The 10,013-nt window shown below is 34.0% G+C and overlaps 1 protein-coding gene across 1 annotated transcript in view; it reads left to right on the forward strand.

The window, feature by feature from the left end:
* The window catches only part of GTF3C5 (General transcription factor 3C polypeptide 5), a 32,013-nt gene that overhangs the window by 2,023 nt on the left and 19,977 nt on the right, over nucleotides 1-10,013 (forward strand). Inside the window, exons 2-6 of the mRNA XM_051216188.1 lie at nucleotides 257-452; nucleotides 2,346-2,627; nucleotides 7,706-7,842; nucleotides 8,365-8,553; nucleotides 9,607-9,903. Coding sequence (XP_051066754.1) covers nucleotides 257-452; nucleotides 2,346-2,627; nucleotides 7,706-7,842; nucleotides 8,365-8,553; nucleotides 9,607-9,903 — 1,101 coding nt within the window. The remainder of the gene's footprint in view (nucleotides 1-256; nucleotides 453-2,345; nucleotides 2,628-7,705; nucleotides 7,843-8,364; nucleotides 8,554-9,606; nucleotides 9,904-10,013) is intronic.

A 10,013-nucleotide genomic window follows, 5' to 3' on the forward strand; every position in this document is an offset into this window, starting at 1 on the left:
TGTTTATGTATTGGTCTTACAGAACAGGAAGATTTTAGGTGTTTCGAAGTTAATTTTGATGACATGGATAGATTCCGTTCTGTATCTCTACATCATGGCATTTCAATGCTCTATTCATTTGCTACTTGTCTACTGATATTACTTTGATTTTAATATTTAACACTTTGTTTTTATTTTGTCTTTGGTTTTCTAACAACACTACTCTGTTGTGTCTGTTTTATGGCTATATGTAGAGTATTGTTTTTCTATTTTTTAGGTATTCGCTGACGAAAAACGTCGTTTAAATCTCTCTTTTCGTCCGCATATGGTGTATTCAAAACCTGCTTGTGGAGATGGTCGTTCGTCCAACTCATTTATCATACGTATTCAACGTCTTAGGAACAAGGTAACAGGCGAGCTCAAATTAGTTCCTGTTATTCTGGGACGCGTAACTCGGGTTTATAAATTCGATGGTATGGATATTGCTTTAAGTGCTTGTTAATTCAATCAGTGGTGTGAACTTTTGTTGTACGTTGGTGTTATCATAGTACAAAGTCCAATCAGTTTACCATAAATTTTAACTCCCCCCTGACCATTGTTCGTGCTCAAATCGTATGATTCGTAGTGTTGTTAAGTTCCTGACTTGCATTATTTTCTTACTCCTATTGATCTGATCATATAGGGCGCACATTTCGGAGGGTCCGTCATCACATACTAGAACACCGTCAATCTTGATCGAGAAAAAGATAGGTAGGAGTGATTACGAGTCATATTCTCCCATTTGGTTATCACAAGACACAAAGTTGACTTGGATGAAGCTCTTAAAATTATCCAGCTTGTTCCATCAATTTTTCCGTATAGTTTATTGTTATGTCCTGACGAAGAATAAAGGAATGGTGACTGCTAGGAATTATTTATGAACTGTTGTTATGTATATTCTTATTGGATATTATTAAGTAACCAGACTATATACATTCCTTTCATTTGATCTATTGGCTATTAGAATACAATTTACCATTCTTAACTTATTCCTGATTTATTAGTTACAGTCTCTCACACTCAGCCACTTTTGGCTTGATCTTGTATAATTGTTATTTTCTATTTTATGGTGTGACGGGGTCTGGTTTGCTTGTATATTAACTGCAGTGGAAACTGAGATTGTGTTTTGAACTCAATGGGCAGAGCTAGATGAGAGGAACCAATAGGGACATAGAGCTGACTGTAGCCTGCTCATGCTGGTTAACGTGTCATTTGTTTGGCACGGGGCCAAGGTCGTATTAGTCGCTGTTCTGATTGGCAGCCTTGTCACGTGATAATTGATGGGCTGTTGGATATAACATTTACGAGCCCGTCGCTTGCATACTGTAGAAGGGATCGGAATCCATATTCACAAAGCTAACTTTCATACTTAAAAGACGCTCGTACAACCGCTCTCTCTACCTTGACCATCTATGTCTTGTGGATAGCTAGGTTTATTTTTGATCGTTCTGTTACCAGTTTAGGTAATCATTTAAATTTGTCCCAGGGGTAGTTTTTAATATTTTTAATACAATTTCCTTATGTTGTTGCCTTACAAAGAAAGACGGTTATAAGATAAATAGCGGTTGATCAGTAGAATAAATGTGTGAAATCGGACAATAGTGTATAAATTCATTTGATCACTTTTTAGTGGTTTAACAAAACTAACTAGTAACATGTTGAATGTAATAAATTAGGAAAATGTAGGAATACCAGAGATATAAGAACTAGATGGTACGAAGGAATTGATGTAAATCCGTCTTCACATCCGTGATTGAATTTGAACTAGATAGCTACCCTAAATGTCTCCGCACTGACACCAATTCGTACATTTCTTATTTTCCAGGAAATCTTTAAAAGTTTACTGTTCTCATCGTTGTATGTTTTTATTTTTCATTTTTCCTTGGAATTATTAGGGTTTTTTGCTAGAATTATGATAAGTATTTACGTAGCTTCCTTTTATTTCAAGTAGATATTTTTTTTAGCTTATCAAATATGGCTATTTGACATTCCAAGAATTGCACCTCTTCTAGATTACTACCAATGTTGTATTTCCTCATCTTATATTGAAAGCGTTGAATATTGATAAAGAACTTTAAATATTGATACTTTGGTTATTAATTGAAACGTAGACAAACTTTATTGATTATTTGAGGAACTTTAAATAACTTAAATACAACATTGCAAATTTAGTCCCTATTTTGTGTTTTCTATGCGGTTAATACTTAGTGTATATGTGAATGCAATGTAATAATTGTTCTTTTGTCATGTTCCCAAATTTTTCAAACTTATTTTCCAGTACTTTTATCATATTTGTCATATAACCTGTTTTTTATTTCATAATTTAGCGATGGCTGATTTTCAGTTCGGTCCATTTGAGCGTGTTCCGACTACAGATACAAGTGAAGCATCCAAAGTCATTCCACCTAATTACAAAATATTCTACAATGATCTCATAATCAAGGATCCAACAACAATGATTGATTCTTATTTATCTCGTGATATGCCATTGTATCTCCCACCGGTCCTATTTAGTCGCCAAGATACTCCAAGTTTTTATAATTTTGCCCCTCGTTATCGCACGACTGAGTACATTCAACTTGAAGAAAAGAGTCATAAAATGCCAGTTTGTAAGTCAGATAAAGTTTTTCGGTTCTGCATGAATATTTTTCAAAGACATATAAGTTAAATAGAGCAAGAACAAACATTGATGCAGAATAGTATGAATTCATAATATTTCAAGGTTTCTCGTCAGCTGCTTACAAACCAAAAATGTGGTAGAATTTTTTTTGCACTGATATAGTGTGAAACAATTGACATGAGTGTAAATAGCTGGATTACAATAATAACTATATATATATATATATATATATATATATATATATATATATATATATATATATATATGCTAGAACAGGTCAGAGGTTAAAAAGGGATTAATTCAGGGTGGGTGGTCCAATAGTTTGGTGAAGTTCATAAATTGTGTGATAATTTTAGAGAATAATGGAATTGAATAATGATAAGATGGGTTACGTAATTATAATTAAATAGAATCTGAAAAGTCAACATAATTTAAGAGGATCAGGTGGTGGAAATGTGTGAATAAAAAGTTGGTTTAAGAATTAGGTAATAGGGAAGGAGTATAACACAAAATAAATATTTTAAAATAAATAAATGAATAAAATAACCCAAATAACCAAAAAACAAAAACAAGGATTACCAGGGTAATGATAAGTTTATTAAAGTCTCTTTTGAATGCATAAATCCGGTTTAAGTTTTTTTATCGCAATCGCTTCAGCGAAACGGAGAGTCAGTCAGCTACAAAATAGAACCAGGCACATATATGCATCGGTCCAAGTTGCCATACCTCATTAACACAACAAGATGAACACCGGATTCATATAAGTGGTTAATTCAGAGGTGGTAATATATAAAGAAAGATTAAAATAAGGATATAGTACAGGAAGAAAGAATTAGTTCGTAGAAAGAAAGATATGAAGCAGTTTTAATCTCTTAGTTTAAGAGAAGACAGAGAGTGTATACACCGACGCCATTGTGACCGATTCTGAGCCCTGTCACCAAGAGTCTCCAACCATTGATTACGATAGTCACGCGGACCCCAACCAAGTAGTCTGCATCTACCAACATGGCTCTAACAGCACTCAAGACCACTGTATTCATAAACGGAGAGTAGTCGTACTTCTTTGTCTATTGGTAATTTTAAAAGCGTGCAAAATGTCGACGGTATGCCCGGTATCAAGTAAATGCCGAGCTATTGCACTGTTTAGAGCCTTGGTCCCTCGCAGCCTCAGGTTCTTCGGAACATGCACTCTTCTCTCAGTTCTTCCAATGTATGTGCTTTGGCACGTACATGTGAATTGATAAATGCAGTTGGAGCTACTAAGAAAAGAGGACTTGTCGATTTTGGTTTGTTTAACTGAGCAGTTCGTTTGCCATACTGTCGTAAGTTTTGCTGCTGGGTAGGCCACTTTCAATGCAGAATTTAATCTGTGATTAATTAATCAGGCAATTTCATCTCCTTTGTAACGTAAATGTAAGAAGCAAGTTTTCTTTTCTACTCCATCGTACTTTGTCCGAGGATTGGTTTTTGCATATTTCTGGATGAATTTCAGTGGGTATGCATTTTCACGTAGAACATTAGTGATGAGAGTAATTTCGTCATCAAGGCATTCCTTTGAACAAATTTTGCGAGCGCGGTCAAAAAGGGTTCGTAGAATACCCTTTTTGTAACTCATTGTGCAGAAACTATGGTAATTGAGATATAGACCACTCCAAGTATTTCAGTGATGAATATGTCTGTGTAGCGTGCCATCAGATGTTCGTATGATCCCAACATCAAGGAAATGGAATTTGCATTGTTAAATTTACATTATACGTTTTTTGTACACAAAAACAGGAGCTGTTTGAATTCCCGCATTGATAAAGGCAGGAGTTCTTGATATTCACATATAATCTCTGCCGTTTCTTCCAAGGGGATATTTGGTTTACATTATCCGCCCGGCAATTTTTGCAAAAATGTTTTTAAAAAATCCCCCCCATTAAAAATTTTTTTCAACCCCCAAAATACAATATTTTTCATCCCGTTTCGTCCAACGAAATGGCTAGTATTAAAATTTGTTTTAAATGGTTAGTTATGTCTTGTCAAATTGTTATAAAATATCAGTACTTGTCGACGAAGTACATTTTAATCATCATTATGGAGGAGAGTAACGTGCCAAGTACGTGGGAATGTGCATCACAATCACGAGTGCAATTCACTGAGGTACCAAAGTAATTCATGGGTGCGCAGGTTAACGGAGGCCGAGTTTGAAACTGTGCGATGGAGTAGAAAAGAAAACTTGCTTCTTACATTTACGTTACAAAGGAGATGAAATTGCCTGATTAATTAATCACAGATTAAATTCTGCATTGAAAGTGGCCTACCCAGCAGCAAAACTTACGACAGTATGGCAAACGAACTGCTCAGTTAAACAAACCAAAATCGACAAGTCCTCTTTTCTTAGTAGCTCCAACTGCATTTATCAATTCACATGTACGTGCCAAAGCACATACATTGGAAGAACTGAGAGAAGAGTGCATGTTCCGAAGAACCTGAGGCTGCGAGGGACCAAGGCTCTAAACAGTGCAATAGCTCGGCATTTACTTGATACCGGGCATACCGTCGACATTTTGCACGCTTTTAAAATTACCAATAGACAAAGAAGTACGACTACTCTCCGTTTATGAATACAGTGGTCTTGAGTGCTGTTAGAGCCATGTTGGTAGATGCAGACTACTTGGTTGGGGTCCGCGTGACTATCGTAATCAATGGTTGGAGACTCTTGGTGACAGGGCTCAGAATCGGTCACAATGGCGTCGGTGTATACACTCTCTGTCTTCTCTTAAACTAAGAGATTAAAACTGCTTCATATCTTTCTTTCTACGAACTAATTCTTTCTTCCTGTACTATATCCTTATTTTAATCTTTCTTTTATATATTACCACCTCTGAATTAACCACTTATATGAATCCGGTGTTCATCTTGTTGTGTTAATGAGGTATGGCAACTTGGACCGATGCATATATGTGCCTGGTTCTATTTTGTAGCTGACTGACTCTCCGTTTCGCTGAAGCGATTGCGATAAAAAAACTTAAACCGGATTTATGCATTCAAAAAGAGACTTTAATAAACTTATCATTACCCTGGTAATCCTTGTTTTTGTTTTTTGGTTATTTGGGTTATTTTATTCATTTATTTATTTTAAAATATTTATTTTGTGTTATACTCCTTCCCTATTACCTAATTCTTAAACCAACTTTTTATTCACACATTTCCACCACCTGATCCTCTTAAATTATGTTGACTTTTCAGATTCTATTTAATTATAATTACGTAACCCATCTTATCATTATTCAATTCCATTATTCTCTAAAATTATCACACAATTTATGAACTTCACCAAACTATTGGACCACCCACCCTGAATTAATCCCTTTTTAACCTCTGACCTGTTCTAGCATATATATATATATATATATATATATATATATATATATATATATATATATAGTTATTATTGTAATCCAGCTATTTACACTCATGTCAATTGTTTCACACTATATCAGTGCAAAAAAAATTCTACCACATTTTTGGTTTGTAAGCAGCTGACGAGAAACCTTGAAATATTATGAATTCATACTATTCTGCATCAATGTTTGTTCTTGCTCTATTTAAATTCATAAAGGGAACTAATTGTATGAAACATATATGTTATTTAAGTTAGATGGCTTTGGGTCAATATTGCCGACGTTTTGTTATGGTTTTGATTTTAACTTCTCTTAAGTCCGTTTTCTAAGCCATGAATAATCTATAGTTCTCATAATCTTGTTCAGAATCTTTTGAATCGTTACACCGTGTATTTTGGATAGGCTCCTAAGCTTTTAATTATCGCTAGGCCTTCTATACTGAATATTTTATATTTCCTCTTGTAATTATTGGGATGTTTCCAGTGACGTTTTTTTACCTTTTTCCATCTGTTTATCGTTTCATTCATAATCCGCTTTTTTAAAAAGTAATTATGGTTTCAATCTTTACAGTTCACAGTTTACAATGTAAAATTTTCGGCAAATTATTCAGCACCCCAATAAATACCAACAAACTTCAGACTCGATCATGTGATATATTTTTTGTTAACACTTGGTCACCAATTTTATTCTGTAATCTCCGAAAATCTCACAACAATAGATTGTGCTATTGTTGTATTATTAACTGAATGAATCAAGCAGATGAAACATACGGATTGATGACTAACGAGATACTTTCAAGGTCAAGTTAGAAACCTTTGGTAGTACCTAATCTAGTCACCAAACGTTTTTGTTACGAATTGATAGCTCCCAAATACTTCTAGATTATACTTCTTGGAACAATAGACATAAACAGTTTTATTTCTTTTCATTTTTAATGTTGATGGTTTTACCCCAAGATATTTGGCTTTTAAACATAAATCCACAAGTTGGAATCCTTATCCACTTCGGTTCATATCTTCTACATTCACTTCCAGCTAGTCTAAAGTTAAGTCATCAGCAGAGAATATATAGAAAACATAGGAGTAAATGACTGTTTAACAACCATTATGTACGAATACGTTTACACTATCTTTGCAAAACGAGATAAATAGCATATTCAAACGATGATGCCGTCTAAGTAACGGTCATTTTCGAACATAATAAAGACGTTTAATGCCTTGTATGAAGGCTTTCAGCGATAAGAATCAATTTCAAAATTTAAAATAAATACCATACTAGTTTGTAGTGCAAGTAATTTGGGGGACTGAACCATTTCTGTGGGAGCATAGAGTATCAGTATATTTGTACTAACATATCAGCTATTGGTAGCATAATCTGAACAACAATACGACTAGAAATATTCTTTTAGTATTTACTTTATTCTAACCTTTTACCTTAATATAAACTGATGTTTCCTATCTTAAGCTTCGCTGTTAAGTTATATATTGATGTAAACCGATACTCGCAAGTTTCACATTCTTTAATTCAGCTTGATTAGATGGTTGTTAGATGTATACATGAAAAATTGACCGTGTCTGTACACCTTGCACTTGTTTTTGGTATTTTTTTTACTCACTACTATTTTATCCATGCTTATTTTTAGTTAATTGTAGTGAGCTATTTTTCTTGTTATCGCTTATAGCAAGAAAGGCCCGACCGACGTTTGGATATCTAGTGAACTTGGATGATGTAACTCCTACTTCTCCTAGGCCTGGAGCGATACAACGTGTAATAAATCTTGGGCTATCTGCTATTCAAGTAAAGGATGAAATTCAAAAAGTGTGTTTTATATTTGGCTTTATTGTTTTAATTTGGATTTTGTTGATCAAGGTTGTTATATTCTCTCGTACAGAGGTTATCTTTGTATTCACTAGAAATCTTTGGTTTTTGAATATGTTAAATATACTTTATCACTATGTTACTGTTAACTAGTTCCATTTTAGCCAGCTTATAAGCAGTTACTAGTCAAACAAAGGTGGGCAGTTTATAATTTTAGTTAATGTTAGCTTTAATTATACAATTTAGGATAATTAATTCTCCTAACTTTAATAGCATGATTTATGTATGGTTTTGTGTTTTGTTTTCTCTATCAGTGCAATTTGATTTTATCGTTGGGATCTTGAAAGTTCATTCTAAGAAGTTTTTTATGTTCATGCTTATGAAGTAAACTTCAGTCATAATTACTGAACTATAATTTAATAATTCAGTTAATTTAAAACTTCATGCTTGGATAATTCATTCAATCTGTTTTTGCTGAGCTATAAATATCCTGCCTAATAAATAAATGTTTCATTCACTTAGCTCTTCGATGAGCGACCTATTTGGTTGCGTCCAGCATTGGCTTACCACATGCCTGGAGATACTCGATTGGTCTATTTTACTCAGATACTTCCTTCTGTAGCTTACTATATGATTCGTGGACCATGGAGTCGAGCTTGGATCCGGTATGGTTATGATCCTCGCAAAGATCCCGAAGCTCGCCGTTATCAAGTATGCTTATGCGTTATGTAGTAAAATATTTTTCATTTACATATTCGTATATTTCTTCGTAAACTATACTTTGTTTTACCAGTTTAAGTATTGTCTTATGCCTGGGGTGTTATTTGTAACTTTAATTGCATGATTGTTAAGTATGTAAGCTAATTGGACATGTATGGCATACACAAACGTAGTTCAATCTAAACTGAGTATTGTATTTTAGGGTTGATATTTTTCAATCATTAGTATCTTCCCTCAAGAAGTTTGTGTAACTTGTAACAGTTAAACTGACTTAGAAGTTATTTAGTAACTCCTTAATTAAAGTAGGATAGGAATGATTAATGCAACTGCTTTTCTTTGACATTTCATTGTCTCATGCTCTTTACTGTAACTTACATAACTTAACTTTGGCCTTACATCAAACTAATGTACCGGGTTTGCCTAAATGGTGGTTTTGATATCTGCTTCTTTATTATGACTGTCATTTTGATACTGTTATATATGATGTAGTTGTTCAGATCGGATCATTGTCTATCATAGTATGAAGGTAGATATATCTGTCACTTAATACGTGGTAGTATTTAGTTAGATATTTCTAGTGATCTAAGGTTGTTTTTGTATCAGCTGTTCAGATCTATCTTCCACATCGCTCATTCACTTTCCTCCTATTGAGCATTTGATTAATGATGAAGATCTGACATAGATTTCCACAGCTTGCTAGTGAATACACTTCACGAGACAAGTTAGTTGTTTTATGGTGGGAGAGATCTTTATGTGGAAGTCCTCTCACTTCCAAATAAATGGAATTTCATTACGCTTGTAAAACTTTAAAATATTGTTTAGGATATTAGTGATGTCTTTTTAGTCAAACCATCCTGGTTAAGGACCACAACACCATCAAAAGTATCCGTCCAAGATACGAATTTTTTCTGCGATTTTGATACACCACCTATTTCTGTTTGACCCTTTAGTTATATGAAATAAGGTTCACGTTTTGTAAATACCTACCTGGTTTAACCAGTTAGACTAATTGTGTATCTTGCAAACATATACTGCTTATTTTAGGTAATTGATTTTCGAGTACAAGCTTATATGGTTGTACGTAAATTATTATGTCATTCTTCATCGAGGAAACGTATGCTATGCACGGATGCCAATAAACGAGTCTTAGCGGATTGTCGTAAATCTTATGAATCAGTACATTCCAGGGAGGATAGTTTCTGGGACGAACTTTTGAATAGCTCGAAGAAATCTCAAGAAGATAATATCGACTACGATGGAAATGATGAATTAGATCCGACTATTATTGATGATGCTGAGGATGACGATGGTGATGACAGAATACAAAAAAATTTAGGCAAGGTGTGTTTCATATTTTTCTTGAATGTTTCTTTTAGGAGGGACACTTGAGTATACAATATGGTTTTCCATTTTCCTTTGCTTAGCACAGTTTTTTAACGTTAATGATGTAA

The sequence above is a fragment of the Schistosoma haematobium genome, chromosome 4 (genome assembly GCF_000699445.3).
Source record: "Schistosoma haematobium chromosome 4, whole genome shotgun sequence".
Lineage (NCBI taxonomy): Eukaryota > Metazoa > Platyhelminthes > Trematoda > Strigeidida > Schistosomatidae > Schistosoma > Schistosoma haematobium.